Source organism: Coloeus monedula (genome assembly GCF_965178545.1).
Source record: "Coloeus monedula genome assembly, chromosome: 11".
In the NCBI taxonomy this organism is placed as follows: domain Eukaryota; kingdom Metazoa; phylum Chordata; class Aves; order Passeriformes; family Corvidae; genus Coloeus; species Coloeus monedula.
Genome location: NC_138791.1, coordinates 5,534,136 through 5,549,300, shown reverse-complemented (window position 1 = coordinate 5,549,300; position 15,165 = coordinate 5,534,136). Strand labels below are relative to the sequence as shown.

General features: G+C 43.6%; 2 protein-coding genes across 15 annotated transcripts in view; one reads left to right on the top strand and one right to left on the bottom strand.

Moving 5' to 3' along the window:
- Positions 1–107: 107 nt before the first annotated feature.
- Positions 108–2,056, top strand: UQCC5 (ubiquinol-cytochrome c reductase complex assembly factor 5). 2 transcript variants are annotated; one of them, XM_082288557.1, is made up of 3 exons: positions 108–168; positions 403–579; positions 1,713–2,056. In XM_082288557.1, exons 2-3 carry the CDS (start codon positions 429–431, stop codon positions 1,778–1,780), a joined length of 219 nt encoding a protein of 72 aa, XP_082144683.1. In that variant the 5' UTR covers positions 108–168; positions 403–428; the 3' UTR covers positions 1,781–2,056. The 2 variants fall into 2 exon arrangements, with proteins under 2 accessions (XP_082144683.1, XP_082144684.1); XM_082288558.1 differs by lacking the exon at positions 108–168 and having other exon boundaries at positions 234–579.
- A 3,550-nt stretch (positions 2,057–5,606) lies between these two features.
- Positions 5,607–15,165, bottom strand: part of PBRM1 (polybromo 1) — a 56,623-nt gene continuing 47,064 nt past the window's right edge. For 8 of the 13 annotated variants that reach the window (XM_082288566.1, XM_082288576.1, XM_082288572.1 and 5 more), the window contains 4 exons: positions 13,036–13,191; positions 10,712–10,782; positions 9,065–9,281; positions 5,608–8,768 (listed from right to left, as the gene is read on the bottom strand). In XM_082288566.1, coding sequence (XP_082144692.1) covers positions 8,596–8,768; positions 9,065–9,281; positions 10,712–10,782; positions 13,036–13,191 — 617 coding nt within the window. In that variant the 3' untranslated portion in view covers positions 5,608–8,595. Of the gene's footprint in view, positions 8,769–9,064; positions 9,282–10,711; positions 10,783–13,035; positions 13,192–15,165 lie in introns of all 13 variants that reach the window. The other 5 variants (XM_082288578.1, XM_082288567.1, XM_082288570.1 and 2 more) reach the window with 2 other exon arrangements.

Here is a 15,165-nt window from a genome sequence, read left to right as displayed (position 1 = left end):
TCTCGGTGGGCGGAGCCGGGGCCCCTCACGGTTCCCCCGCGCCGAGCCCCGCTCAGGCCCCGCCCCGGGCCCCGCCCCGGCCAATCAGGCGAGGCGCTACGAGGGGGGGTCACGTGGGCTCTCGAGCCGTCCTTCCGTCCGGCCGCGCGCGGAGCCCGCGTGCGGGAGGTGAGCGGCGCGGGGTCGCGCGCGGCGGGCGCGGCCCTGATTGGCTGCGCGTTCCCGCCCCAGGGGAGGGGGCGGCGGGGCCGAGGGGCCGCCACGGCTGCGGGGCTCGGTCGGGGCCCGACCCGGGCTGGGGCCGCTCCTCGCCCGCCACCGGCTGCGGTCACGGTGTGAACTGCGGCACGTCCCGTTCCGCCTCTCACACGCCCCCCTCTGTTCTCTCCTCCGCCCGGGAAGGGCGAAGGCGCCAGTGCCGCCCGGCCATGCTGGTCAGCAAGAGGGTGAAGCGCCTTCTGAAGCTGGTGCCCGGGAAACGGCGCTTTGGCTTTTACAGGTTCCTGCCTTTCTTCTTCGTGCTCGGCGGAGCCATGGAGTGGTTCATGATCAACGTCCGCATCGGCAAAGAGACCTTCTGTGAGTGCGGGGTCCCCGCCGGCCCTGGCGGGGTGTGCGGGGCCCGGCCCAGGCCCTCCGGTCCTCCCCTGCAGGGCTCCGAGCTGCGCTCACACTCTGCTCCTGCTCGGGCAGGATGCGGCACTTCAGGCTCTGCCTCCCCGGCAGAAACACTGGGCAGAAACAAACAAAACCCCTGGGTTTAGGGTACTGAATAAAATTTTAGCTGAAAGAGGGTATATTTAGATTGGATATTAGGAAAAAATTCTTTCCTGTGAAGGTGGTGAGGCCCTGGCACAGGTTGCCCAGAGAAGCTGTGGCTGCCCCATCCCTGGAAGCATTCAAGGCCAGGCTGGACGGGGCTTGGAGAAAACTGGTCCAGCAGAAAGGGTGATCTTTAAGGTCCCTTTCAACCCAAGCCATTCTGTGATTCCATGATGATTTTTTACCTTGAAAAATACTCATGAGGTTTGCCAGCATTTAAACGTAGGTGTGAGGTCATCTGAAATGTGACTTTTACAACTAAAAAAATAAGTATGAAAACGGCTCATGAGAACTTCGCTAATGGCATCTGGTTTCTATAAGTTAAAGCATTTATTTGTAATGTGACATTCTTCCCCTTAATAAACCCTGTTAGAAACTTTTGTGTCCTACACTGAAAGGATCAGCTCAACTGTATGTTGTATCAGGGAGCGGGGGGGCAGGAAGAAGGACTGGGAAGACTATGGAGGTGGGAATATTCCTGTGTTTTGTTTATATAAAAAAGACTAAAATACTTAAGCCAGGCTGGAAGCCCTCGGGCATTGACTTAACGCCTGTAATTTAATTTCCCTTCAGCTAGTTGGGACATTTGTAATTTTAATTACCCTCGTGGGAAAGTAGACAAGAAATGACTGAATTGCACTGGAAACATAGTTTTCCTAGAAAAACATTTCATTGGGACCGATGGGAAGAACTTTAACCTGTATGGGAGAGAGAACATGAGCTATTTTAAGTGGTATTAGGGATTTCTGTTGACTTGAATTTCCAGTTGCCTGTCAGTCAGCAGCTACAAGAGATGTTTGGATTGAAAAGTCTAAAGAGAGATGACAGGATTCGTGTGTTTAACACCATCCTGCACTGGGGAAACTAATAAAAACCATCTTTTTCTGCAGATGATGTTTACCGTAGGAAACGATCTGAGAGACTGTATGAGGCAAGGATGGAGAAAGGGGAATTTTAGCTGAAACGGTTCAAGGGGGAGCTCCTGAGTGCTTCAAATGTAGAAATGCCAAAGCAGCAGCACTGCCACGTTGATGGTGAGGGAAGATGTTTTGCTCTGCAAGATGAACTGTGATCCACACGTTCGTGTAATACACTCAGATGGTTGGGGCAGTTTTGTTCTTCCATATCTGTAATGTTTGTATTTAAATCAAGTGAAAATTTCATTGTGTTTGGGCCCCTGCCACTAATTTAATGTTTGCTCAGTCCTTTTAAATAAACTAAACGGAGTAAACAGTCTGGCTGTTGCTTTTATTTGCTTGGTGAAACTCTCCCCTTGTGACAAGACCAGTGGGAAACAAACATTACACGGTGCATCCATCTCAGCATAATGGAAATAGTAATTTTGAGTTGGTTTCTTTTGTACTGACTGGACTTGCTCTGGCAGCTGATTTGTTTTCTTTGCAGTGTGGCATAATTTTAACTGGATAAAGAGAGCGCAGATTTAGTGTTCAGTGTTTGCTCAGCCCGCAGTGCTTGGAAAGCCAGCCGTGTGTTTGGGCTGTCTGATAGGTAGCAGAGCAATGTGTTGTCAGTCCTGGCAACGCTGAGTCCTGGTGTAGGACTCCTGTCCCCACGGCAGGAAAATGGGGCTGGCTGCTGTATCCCAGCAGAGTTCACTGGTGCAGTGTAATCCTTGAGGATCCTACATCGATAAAATTGCTTTATTTCTGAGGGTAGGGGTGCAGGCTGAAGGTGCAACAAAGAAGCCAATTCTTAAGATCAGCCTAAAAACAACCCCAAGGGAGTTCATGCCCTTAGAGTTGTTCCTGTGCTACCTCCTGACAGCTTTTGTAAGTCTTCATCAAGTGCAGAGACAGGGCAGTTCTGTAGAGGTCAAGGTGCAGGTTCTCCACTTGCAAACAAAGGGAACCTTCATGTTGTGCCTTCCAAGGACCTGATCTGGAGGATTAGTGCTACTTGTGTTTTCAAGAGATAAAAGCTGACAGAATTAATTATGTGACTGTGTCACTGCAAATTTTGAGCAGCAAGTGAATCACTTGAGAAAAGCTCTATTTCAGAATAATAACCTTTGACTTTGGTTCCAAGGTAGAGCCCAAAACTCGTGAACAAGCTGCTTTTTGCAGTCACAGATCATCGCACTGAAGTCAATCCTGACTGTAGCAGTAAGGAATAAAGCAATAATAAAAGCGCCAGATTTTGAAAATTGCTGAACTTTAGCTCCATCTGCTTTTATTTCTTGAGCCTTTTGAAACTCTCTTGTGCTCTGTTTTCACAGAAAAAATAAGTTTTTCAGTATATGGGGGTTTTTTTCAAGCAAAAGCCCTGTGCCCTAGTTATTTTGCAGGACTTGGGAGCCTGATGTGAAAACTTCCTGTGGCTTCCTGTAATCACTCTGTAATAGTAGCAGAGTGTTCCACAGACAGCAGTGAGCCCAGCCCAGTTCTCTCTTCAGAACTCTCGCTTGTTTAGCAGTGCCTGTTTCCCATTTGCAGCTGAGAGTGCCAGGCATGTCTGGAAAATGTCTGGGGTGTCTCTAGCCAGGTAAACAGAAAGGGAGACAGGCTGCAGTCACTCAAAAGAGGTCTGGTGTCAGGCAGTTCCAGGTTACTGATCTTGGTGACTGCTGCAGGAATAAAATCCTCCAAGTTGGCATTGTACCATTTCAGGCAAGACAGATCTGTTATGACAGAATATGAAGCTTGACATTTAGAAATCTGAACTGCAGTCTCCAATCCTCCTTGTGTTTGCTAGTGCTGACCCTTCAGCATTCTTAGATTTTGCCAGTCTCTCACTAATGCTGGAAATTAGAATAGCTGCAACGCCCCATTCCAGCATTTCAGCCCATTCCAGAGCTGAGCACACTCGGGGATTTAGTATCAGTTTTAATCTACACCCCATCTTCAATAACCAAAGTCTTCCTTTGGTTTTTCAGTTTTATGCCTGCTGACTCCTAGTTCTGTGCTCTTTGCCTTCCCCAGTAATCTGACACTCATATCCCTGTCTCCTTCCCATCCTCCAGCTTCCTCCCATCCGTCTGCTGTGGCAAAGGACAACGGGGAATTAAGAGCTCTCCTTTGGCTCAGCTCTCAGGGAACACCGTGTGGTTGTTCCAGGCTACTGGAGTGAGCCAGGGTCACAGCTTTCACTTCTAGCCCTGCCAAGCCCTTGCCAGCTCCAGGGCTGAGCACATCCCTTCCTCCTGCAGGGAATTCAGCAGGGAATTCAGCCGGTGTCCGCCTGGAGCGTGGCTCCACACTGACCAACAGCGTTTTCATGTGTTCTGCAATGGCCACAGCAGCAGCTTCTGAGTGAGACCCAGCAAAGCATTCCTGCTGCAAGCTTTCCAAACTCTGCAAGTCAGGGCAAGATGGATACCGAGCATGGAAAATTCCAACTCAGTAAGGCAGCAGCAGTAAGAACTCATCTGCAAACCAACAGTGATACCTACATTCAAGCAGTGCTGCTCACTGCTCCAGCATCAGAGAGGGGACAATTTCACCGCCAGTCCAGGATGAGTCTGTGGAAAAAATGGATCTGTTGATCATTCCCCTGCAGCTGTGCACACAAGGAGGCAGCTGTCTACTGAAAAACCAGTGGTGAGCCAAGGAAGAGGTGAAAGAAGTTCAGGAAGGGTGTTTGTGCCCAGCCTGCACTCCTCCCTGGCACAGGGCTGCAGCAGAGTTTTGTCCAAGCTTTTCAAATGCAGCCAAAGGAAGTAACAGCCATCTGATGTATTGGGGAATTTTGCCTTGGAGCAAAACTCTTCCTGTCATCAGTGGAGGCGTGCTTTCACTATGGATTTAATGCACAGATCCAGACTGTACCTGCACTCTGGTCATGGCCATCCCCAGCTCCTTCAGAGAAAGAGGACAAAATCTTCCAGGCACTGGTGGGATGAATGCTGTTCCTGAGGAACTTCCTGAAATCAGTACTGGATACTGGTGCTTCACACCAAAGATGAGGGTCAAATTAGACTTGCTGGAAAATGCAGTTGGCAAAATGAACATAAGGTTTTATTTTATTAATCAAAGTTTCATGTGTATCACTGAATCAGAGCCCATTCCTTACACAATGTTCCGTGCCCAACCATTCTGAAACTTCAGTTTTGTGCACTTGCAGCCAAGAGGGAGCTACATACATTTATGGTTCATCTTTACTATCTCAGACTGAGCAAGTAAGATGTGGAGGATCATTAGAATTAGTTTCCTCTGGGCAACTGCAACAGAAGGGTATAAGTCTTGTGAAGCTGGCAGCCTGTGTAAGAGGCAGCATTTATCCCCTGGGTTGAAAACATGAATGTGTGTTAATTAAATATAATGCTCTGTTCTGATTGTTTAAATAGCCCTCTGTAAATTTTATGCCAGGCACCTTGAGAGGTTCCTATCACTTAATTTTTCTTGCAGTTTGTACAGAAGATTTCTATCCTTGGTTCTAATTTAATTGTGTAAAAGATGTTTTTTCCAAATTACTAATCTGATTTCCTCTAATAAACAGCTACATGGAAGACAGTCCTGAACCACATTAGCTTCCAGATGAAATTAAGGCTTGCTGTTTATTTTCAAACCAATTAATATGGGGGCATCTGGGACTGACTGAATCTTATCACCTCCACTCAGCTGGTTCCCAATGCTTCACATGTTTTTAAGGTTCCTTGTTCATGCTCATTATGGCTGAGTTTTCAAGATCCCTATTCTTATCACCTGCAGGCACATCTCACAATACACAGGACAACAGAAAAAGGGTATTTTATCCATACACAAGCACACATGTATCAAGGACTGGATCAGCAGCAGCCAGAACTACTTGAAATAAAATCCTCACAGAAGTCTTAATGGAACACTCAAACCTGGTTAATCCAAAACACTTTGCAAACTATTTTTATTCAAATTAAAAAGACTCAGGTAAACAAAGTGATGGTACATACATGTTATAAACCTGGTTAGCAGCTCAGCCTTCAGGAGTACAAGATCTAATGAAAAGCCAAGCATGGATAAACCAGGTACAAAAACATATGCTGAAAAAAAGTCACCAACATCAACATTTTGAATTTTTACACAAACAGTAAGTTTTCTCATGGAAGGGAAGGACTGAGGAAGAGAACAAATAATCATTAGTTGTCTCCAACTGGTTTATGAAAATACCTGTCCTAGTTTTATCTATTTTCCACTCTCACAGAAGCCAACCATTGCCCACACATCCTTTAATTTTAATATGAAAGTTTTGTTTATGCCAGTACAATGAACGGCAGTGAAAAACAGATGAGGGGTTCAAACACCCACAAAGAGAGAAAAAGAGACAGACAAACATGTCTTCTTTTTTTTTTTCCTTTTAAACCAGAGTGAGAAAAGTTTCTTTTGCTGGTTTTGAATTCTAGACTGTAGCCATTATATCCTAAATTTCACTGCAATCGACTGAAATGTCTCCAGTATAGAGAGAAACGATTTTGAAATAAATAAGGCTTAAAATAATTGATCAGGGCCAGCCCAGTGGCTTAGTGGTAGTGCTCTGCACTGCCTTGAGGGAGGAGCCAGGTTTTGTTTGCACTTCCAATCTCTTGCTCCTGGGCCAGAAAGAGCACTGAAAGGAGGGATTCAGCTGCTCGGCAGGAGAGAGCCAGTGCTGCACGTCTGCTCATCACTGACCTTCAGATAAATTAAACATCTGAGTTATACAGGCTCCAAAGGGAGTCCCATCCAGTCCTCAAAAGAAAATAAATAAAACAATAATTTAATTAAAATTCATCCCAGGTTCTTTGGTGTAATTTTTGTTAATGCTGAGAAGTAGGAGAATCTGGTGGTGTATTAGTACAATCCATGATAGTTCCAAATGCTCAAAAACTAGGATTTTGCTGCCTGATTCACTTCAACGTCCCATCTTTGTGGCTAAAACCTGCAAAACCTACGGTAACTTAAACACATTTTATAGAGGTGGTCTAAGACTATTCAACTTCTACTTTATTAAATAAAATTGGTCATTTGCAAAGGCCAGTAAAGATTTTCTGTACCGTGGGTGTGTTACTTGTAGAGTTCAAAACTGTCATTTCCCTCTATGTTGTTTTGCTCCATTTCCTTCACATCCATTGCACATCTGACCTAAACTATCTTTAAGTGCCTATTTGTAATTACCTGGGGTATTTTGTGCAATGACTGGAGGATTGCAATAGGAGAGGGAGAGGAATTGGCCAGTAAAATTAAATCACAGTTTATACTTGCAAGTGTCACTTCCCTCATGAGTATTAATTACTTCAGCAAAACAAACCCCAAGATGCCCAGTATTTGAAGGAAAATATTTAATTTAACCTTCTGCCAAATATACTGAAATGAAAATGTTCTGTACTAACAGACTTTAAAACTCATTTGCACATGATGAACATCTCTAGCATAAATGAAGTGTCTCAGTCAATCAGTTCATTTGGGCTGAGTTGCACTGCCCACATTCCTGCTGACTTTTTCCAAATTCATAGAGCTTTCCCAGTTACTTAAAGCAATCCAAAAGTATTATTTTTTTTCAAAATTAAATAAATGAAAGGATTTACCTTTAAACAAATAACTTTGTAGTCCAAAAGGTTGGTTAGTTACGAGGACAGGTAAGTCTTTAGCAGAAGGCAGCCACAACCTTGAAATTTGGCAAGAAGAGTCGATACCTACTTTACTTAGATTAAAAAAAAAAAAGAAAAAAACCCCAAACCCTTTGAAGGCTGCAATGCAAGCACTCTGTTTTTCCAATGTACTGGGTATGCTGACCTTACACATACCATACCATACAGTAGTATTTTACTTTCAAGTTAATTTAAGCATCAGATTTCACTCAAATTTGCATTGCAAAACTTTCACTAAGGTTAATGAATACACTTAAAGAAAGCATACAAAAATGTCTTACAATGCCCAATCATGAACAGAGTATGTGTGAATTTAAAAAACCAACATGTTACTTCACTAACAAAACAACTCCACTTTTCTCCCTTAACTTACCTTCCAAGACCTGGGCTGGTTCCAAGTTCTGCAAGCCTCTCCCAGCACGGACAAAATCTCTCAGGGAAGGAGCTTTCCTGTCCCACTGCTGGGTGTTGGGGACATCACAGAACCCCCAGCACAGGCCATGGCAGATGAAACACTTCCCCTCTAAGGGCCTGCCAGCACAGGGATTGTGTTAATGATTTAGGATCACAATAGCCTTGGCTACACAGTTAAATAACTGGACAGGACTGGACAACATGAGCAGTCAAGACACCCTTGTCCCGTCCACACCAGCACTTCCAGGGCTGCTGTGGCCCACTCAGCCACCTCAGTGTTGACTTGGAATGCCAAAGTTCCTTAGTGCCAAAGCACATCTTACCTTTAGCTTCTTTTAAGAGATCCTCCCTGTTCACATCGGAGCGAGAGCTCTGCCCGAAGTGGCCAGCACACACAAGCACAGGTACACACATTCTTATAGGATGTAAACTATGACTAATTCACATTCCACTGTATCAATCTGTAAATACTTTGTTTTCCTTTTTTTTTTTTTTATAAAAAAACAATGGCATCAGATTCTCAGCAATAAAGTATAAGAAAGATGAATCCTTGACTACACTCAACCAATTATGAAATCGCCTTTCAAACAAAGGAAACATATGCAAAAAATCTGTGTATTTGATAAAGTCAACTTAATATAACAAAAAGTGAAATATGCTTATTAAAAGTGTCCTTATATAAAAATGGTCTTGCAATGTACAGTAAAATGCAATACAAATTATTGTTGGTTATCTCTTCCCACCCAGTAACTAGACCAGCTATTGTCCCATGAACTCCTGAGGCAGGAGCGTTGCTGTGCCTACACATTCTCCAGGTTGTAGGCCTGGCGGATGTTCAGGGTGTCCCGCAGCATCAGATCCCGCAGGCGCCACAACGCGTCGGCCATGGTGGTGTGAGCCCCTTTGCTCTTCAACCAGTGCGAGGGGAGGCGGCTCTCCTGCTCCTTGGACAAGTGCACGTCTCGTCTTCGTGCTGGAAAATCCAAGAAATGGCCCAATTATCTACCGGTTTATTGTAGAAAAAGGCAAATATAACTCTATAGTATTAGGTAGTCTACTTTTGCTCTTTGTATGTAAGCCCATACCATTGATTCTTAGGTTTATACAACACTGGTGGAATTAGCCTGTGGATAACATAAATATTCTCAGTCTGTTGATTTGTCTTTAGGAATTAATTACATGTATATATTTTAATAAGCAAACAGCAGATTTACACTGCATTTTCTATAAAAGCAAAAATAATGGGTTACAAGGAACCCAAAGCCTTACCTGCAAGGGTCTGGTCCCACTTGCTGATGCTGTTTGACTCAGCACTGAGCCCCTCAATGTATTTCAGGTAGGCTTCAGAATGGAGGAGCCTCTGTGTCTTTGGTGGAGGGGAGACGAACATGGGGGTGCTGGGCTGCTGCATGACGGGCTGGCTGGCGGGGCTCTGCCCGGGGTACGGCGGCGGGGCCTGCTGGCCCGGCGGGCCCAGGATTCCGATCTGCAACGGCAAAGCCGGAGAGAGGTCACACGGGGGGGCTGCAGGGAGCCCCCGAGCTCCGGGGCATCCTCATGCAATGGAGTTTCAAGTGAGGTTATGTGCAAAGGCCTGAGAAAATCTCCCTCGAGACGCCCGCTTTGGCCAGGAGATGCACAGAGAGAGGAAGTACAAACCAACCATATTCATACTGCACAGATACTGTTCATATTTCTGATCTATGTAAACATACTCTGGTTATCATCACCATATCTCTTCTCTCCTACTAACCTTAGTCACACCTTCCATCTCCTTTTTATTTCTCCAACTTGATCTGAAATACTGTGGTCCGTGAAGTGCAGAATTTAAAACCTCTAATCCAAATTAACACAGATCCTTGGACGACTGGGATATTTCCACAGAATCGCTGTCAGGCAAAAATCTCAGGCAGGAGAATTCCCAGACACACAGAAGAATTCCTACCACTGTCATTAACCAGCACTACTGAGAACTGAGCACAGACATCCCATGGTCTGGAATAACTCAATGTCATGACATCAGCACTTTACCACTTACTCAACTTCTGGTTCTCACAGAGTCCTGAAATGGTTTGGGTTGGAAGAGCCCTTAAAGCTCATCTCCTTCCAACCCCCTGCCATGTGCAGAGACACCTCCACTATCCCAGGTTGCTCCAAGCCCCATCCAACCTTGCCTTGAACATTTCCAACGATGGAGCAGCCACAGCTTCTTGGGCAACCTGGGCCAAGGCCTCTGAATAAATAACTTCTTCCCAGCATCTAATCTAAACCTCTCTCCTCTTTTAGTTTAAAACCATTCCCCTTCATTCTATCACTATCTGGCTGTGCATAGCCACTCTCCCTCCCTTTCTTTACACCCTCAAGCCAAAATCACATTTCTCTTCATGATGCAAAAATTTAGTCAATAAAATTGGAGATGTTTTGAACAGTTTATCTGCATTAATCACTGACAAGGAACAACTGATCATCACAGTTACCCAAACTCACAAATTCAGAACTGCCAATGAACATCTGCTTTACCAGGTTGTGAAATATAAGTATTTTTCACCTACTCATCAACAGCTGATAAAATGGGCAGCATCCTCTGTGTCACAAAGCATGCAGAACCTAAATTACCACCAGTTTCACAGTGTGCTGAAATGACTCAGTTTAGTAGAAAACTAAGAGGAAACACTGCGTTGTTTATACTGAAGTTACCTCACTGGACAAACCTCCCAAGCCCAACAGCAATTCAACCATCAAATACAGACACACCCTCTGAGTGTGAGATATTAACTGGTTCTAAACACATCAGAACATTTCATTTCTGTTCTCCCTGAGAAAGTCTATGTGATTCCCTACATGTCTGAACTGGGATGTTGCTCAAATGCTGATTCTGAGCCTTAAAGCCTCATAAATAATGCAAGAATGACTCACCTGCTGTCCAAAAGGACTTGCTCCTGGTGCTGGAGTGCCTACCATGGGGGACACATTTTGGCCTATAACACCTATATTCCAAAATATAAAATAATTAGTCTTACTTCAGAGCAGTGACAAATACCTCTCTTTGGTCTTCTATAGTAAGAACTTATACTTTGATATCACTGCTCACAGTTATTTTAAGGAGATGTACAACATTCAAATATTCCCCTTGCCCCCAGTAAAAAACTTCACAGGTTTCTGAATGAAAGAAAAAAAAAGAAAAAAGCCAGCATGACAACCACCAAACACTGATACGTGGCCTGTTGAATTATTTTAATTAGAGAAATGCAAAGTGAATAGTTTTTGCTTTTCAGGTTTTTTTCACGTTACTTAGTGATTGCCTGACTGCACTTTTTCATTTATAATATACACCTTTGGCTTGACAGGATCTTCCTGTAGTCCTTTAAGAAAGGAAATGCTAATCTGCTTTAGCAACATTTAACATTTCCTTGTGTTCAGTTTTGTAAAATACATTCACAGCAGGATAAATTCAATAGCCTTAAATATAGAACAATTAGTATTTGAAATCAGTGTCAAAAAAATAAAAGTGATTTTTCTCAAGCATATTGGGACTTTTCCCTACTGCACAGAATGCAGCACAACTGTGTCAGTCTTACATACAAAAATGTACAGATCTAAATGAGAATCATGCAGTTCCTGATATTTTACATACAGATGCTTTGGTCTGAAAAAAATTAAAGTTATGTGCTGCTGCTGCTTTTCTTTCTGTTTGTGCCACTTCTCATGTTCATTCACTGGAAAAGCTGCAGACTAACTGTGCTCTTCCTGAGGGTTTAATTTACATGAATTAAATGCATGATTTCTGTATCAGTGATCAAAAGATGTGCCACTGGGTTTCACACACTAAAGTGTTTTTCAAATGCACTTTCTATTTGATCACAGCTCCCATTTTAAATGCATCTGTAGAGTATGTCAGAAGTTGGGAAAAACATTGGTAACACAAGCTGTGGAAATATTTTTGGTCCAAAGGGAAAGGGTCTGGAGGAGGGCACCCTCCCCTCGCCCGCATCAGAGCACGGCTCCACCCTTCGCCTGCAGTGCCCAGTTCAGCACCACTTCACCAGTGCTCCTCCATTCCCAGGCATTGTTTCTTTGCTAATCCACATCCTGTCAGTTTTAAACACGATCCATCCAGCCCACTGCAGTGGGAAAAGCCCTTCAAAGGGATGCACTGTCCTGGATTCACCTCCCACACGTTTGGCTGGTGTGTGCTAAGTGTCACAGCACAGCTGTTGTCCTGCTGCCTCTAGGTGCCATCGCAGGGAATCGTGCACTCCAGCCAAGCTGCACACGTAGTACTGATGGATCTCATAAACACCAGGCAAGCAAACAAAAGCTCCCCAACTCAAATAATTTACATACAGATAAAATTCTTAACAGAGCTTCTGATAAACACAGTTGCAAGGGGGTAGGGGGAGACAAATGAGACCATTTTGTCCACAGCTTGTTCAACTGCTGAACATAGGGATGCACATCTTTTACACAGGCACATGAGTTATCAGAGGTAAAAAATGAATCAGCAGAAAACAGGACCAGAAGGCAGATGAGTGTTTTTCCCCTTAATGGGGACATACTAATGGCATTAACACTGGCAAAAGATTCATTTCATTTAGCCTCACTTTTCATCAAAAGTGTGGCAAAAATACAGGTAATGTAGTAGAAATGCTCTCAAAAATCAATTCAAAATTTGGCCACATAGAATACTGACTCCACCTTGTCCCTACATATTTGCAGTCACTGTTCTATCAGCAAGCTTTAATCTGAACACAGTTTTACAGTAACACATCAGTGCCCTGGTGGCCGAGGAGTTTTACATGACCAGGGCTCATTTCAGTGCAGTCTGACATTAACACACTGAAAAAGACTTTGGTAAGGAATGAGAACAATAGATTTCATTTATAAGCCCATTTCAAATACGAAAAGGATGAGTGTAGGGATGCTGTTCAAATGACATAAGGATATGAACAGGCTGATTTCAGCTTTTCACACTTCTGATAAACTCATGCACAATCATCAAGATTTTTTTGGCTGGAACAAAACTCCTGCTGGAGCAGCACCACATTCCTCCAGTACCCTTTCCCTGAGGGTTTACTGGATATGCTGTTGTGTCACTGTTTTGCACACCCGTCATATTCAGCAGTGCTGCTGCTCACAAACCAAAGCCACGAACTGAACAAGCTGCAGAGAACTCCTGTAACAACAGGTTAAACCAAGTACATGACAATGAAATACAGAGGGAATGAGGATGAGGTTCTTACCGGGTGGTGGGATGCCTGGGATGCCTGGCATACCTGGCGGGAGTTGGTGGGGTGGGGGCACCCCTGGGTGAAGTGGCTGCATGCTGCCCATGCTAACAATGCCATCAACTGGGCCCTGCAAAGGTGGCAGCACCGGTGGATAGCCACTTATCATGCCTTGAAGGACACAACAAATTTCAAACATGCATCAATAACATGCAATATGGTCTACACAGTATGCACAGACATGCACTATCCACACACACACACACAAAAAAAAGCACCTTTAGTACAGCAAGACAATACTACAATTAGTATCTTGCAAGAAAAAAAAACAAACCCTAAAAATAAATAAAAGCTGTAAATATGAAACACTATACTTTTGATGAATTAGTATTTAGTGTATTTGTATGCTTCTCACGGGGCAATAAATGTTGAATACTCAGGTATGTTAACACAAGGAATAAATTCAGCCACAATTAAATGTTACTAATGCAAGCAGTTTTAATACAGCTTAAAGCTCTGCCATCTGCATACAGATTACAAACACAACACTAACTTGCCAGCCCCACGGACAGCCCTGCTCTGAGGCCACAAAAATAAAACCCCAGACATTTTCCTGCAGTACACATGCAAAACTGATGCACAAAAGCCCTACAACATTCACATACTTGAAACTAATGGCAGCGATGGGTGATTTTTATTAAACCATCTCCAGTACGAATTAAGGCAGTAATACAAATTTTACACTTGGGTGTGCTGGGCTGCAATAATTTACACTCATGGCATTAAACTTTAGTGAAAGGACTTAAAAGGGGCACCCCCTCACAGAATTTCACTGTCCATGTCTTCAAGGTGTCTTTATAGGAAAACCAGTGACACTGCAAACACTGTATTGTGCTGCTGCTCAAAAATCTAGTTTTCTGCATGTGAGGCAAGAAAATGGAGAGCTTTTTCTGGCTTCGGCTCAGATTTGCTGCTATCCATGAAGTGAACCTACACAGTGTAACTGCACTATGCTTGTTAGGCCCTGGAATGTTTAATTTAAATGGATGCATTGCCAGGTAAGCAAGGAGAGGGGTTGGAAAGACAATGAAAAGATGACAGAGGACAGAAGGAGGTCTAGAGAGATGAGGTAAGTAGAAATGCAGATTTTCTGGGGCTTCTATAGTCTGTTCCAAGAAACCACCAAGTCTTTACCACACTCCCTGTAATTCAGAAAAGGAACTTCCAAAACAGAGATTTCTGGAGTGAGACTGGCCAAAAACTCTCACCAATTCTGACTGAGAACAGAGTTGTTGCAAGCTCAGGATCTAAACAGGAGGAGCAGTTCCAAAATAAAAGCTAAACCTGTTGCTTCCTCAGGAAGTTACAATAGTGAATAATCTCTAATCCCAAAAGCTTTACATGGAGAAAACACCAAGAAAATAAAGAACTAATCTCCCTCGAGCCTTCACTTTCCACAGGACACCTAGACTGACACATTAAATATGCCTTAGGTACCTATTTCAAATATCTGGAACCTTATGTGTACCTCCTTATTACAGGGAAATCCTTATTTCCAATGGAGAAAAGTAAAAGAAGAAAAACAACAAAAGCCTCCTTGGCATAAAGGGCTTTCTCACTGTACCTACTGCCTGGTACCTCCAGGGCACCCCGAGCTGCTGACACACCTTCAGTGCAGTTACATGCACTTTTGAAGCTTTAAAACAAACAAAAAACCCTCCAAGGAATTAAACCCATATTTATCAGTCATGGAACCTTCTTTCTACATTTCCAATTAAAATACTCAACAACTGGTTAATAAAGGTGCCATCAAATCTCCATGAGAAATCAGTTCTTGTAGCTCGTTTTGAATAAGAGCAGCCACTTTCTTACCCCATGTATGAATTGCAAACTTTTATTTTAAACTAGCAAACATGGCCAAACTATTTCCAGCTCCTACAACTATGGTTCACGATGTCTTTGAAATTACTTGTTTTTCTGTTTCTTATCATAATGACAGAAGATTAAGTAAACTTTACCTAAATGTAGAAGACACTAAAGTGCTGCACGCTAAGAGAAACTCATCTTAGAAGGCTTCCAGATTTCCTGGACCCGTGGGCCATGAAGAAGTTCTGTGATGGAGAAGCTCTCTGAACTAGAGAAAAG

What these genes read in the sequence shown, in the direction of transcription:
- UQCC5 (XM_082288557.1), top strand. Translation starts at nt 429, where the DNA reads ATGCTGGTCAGCAAGAGGGTGAAGCGCCTTCTGAAGCTGGTGCCCGGG. An exon ending in CATCGGCAAAGAGACCTTCT is followed by an intron (nt 580 to 1,712) that starts GTGAGTGCGGGG and finishes CTTTTTCTGCAG; the next exon opens with ATGATGTTTACCGTAGGAAA.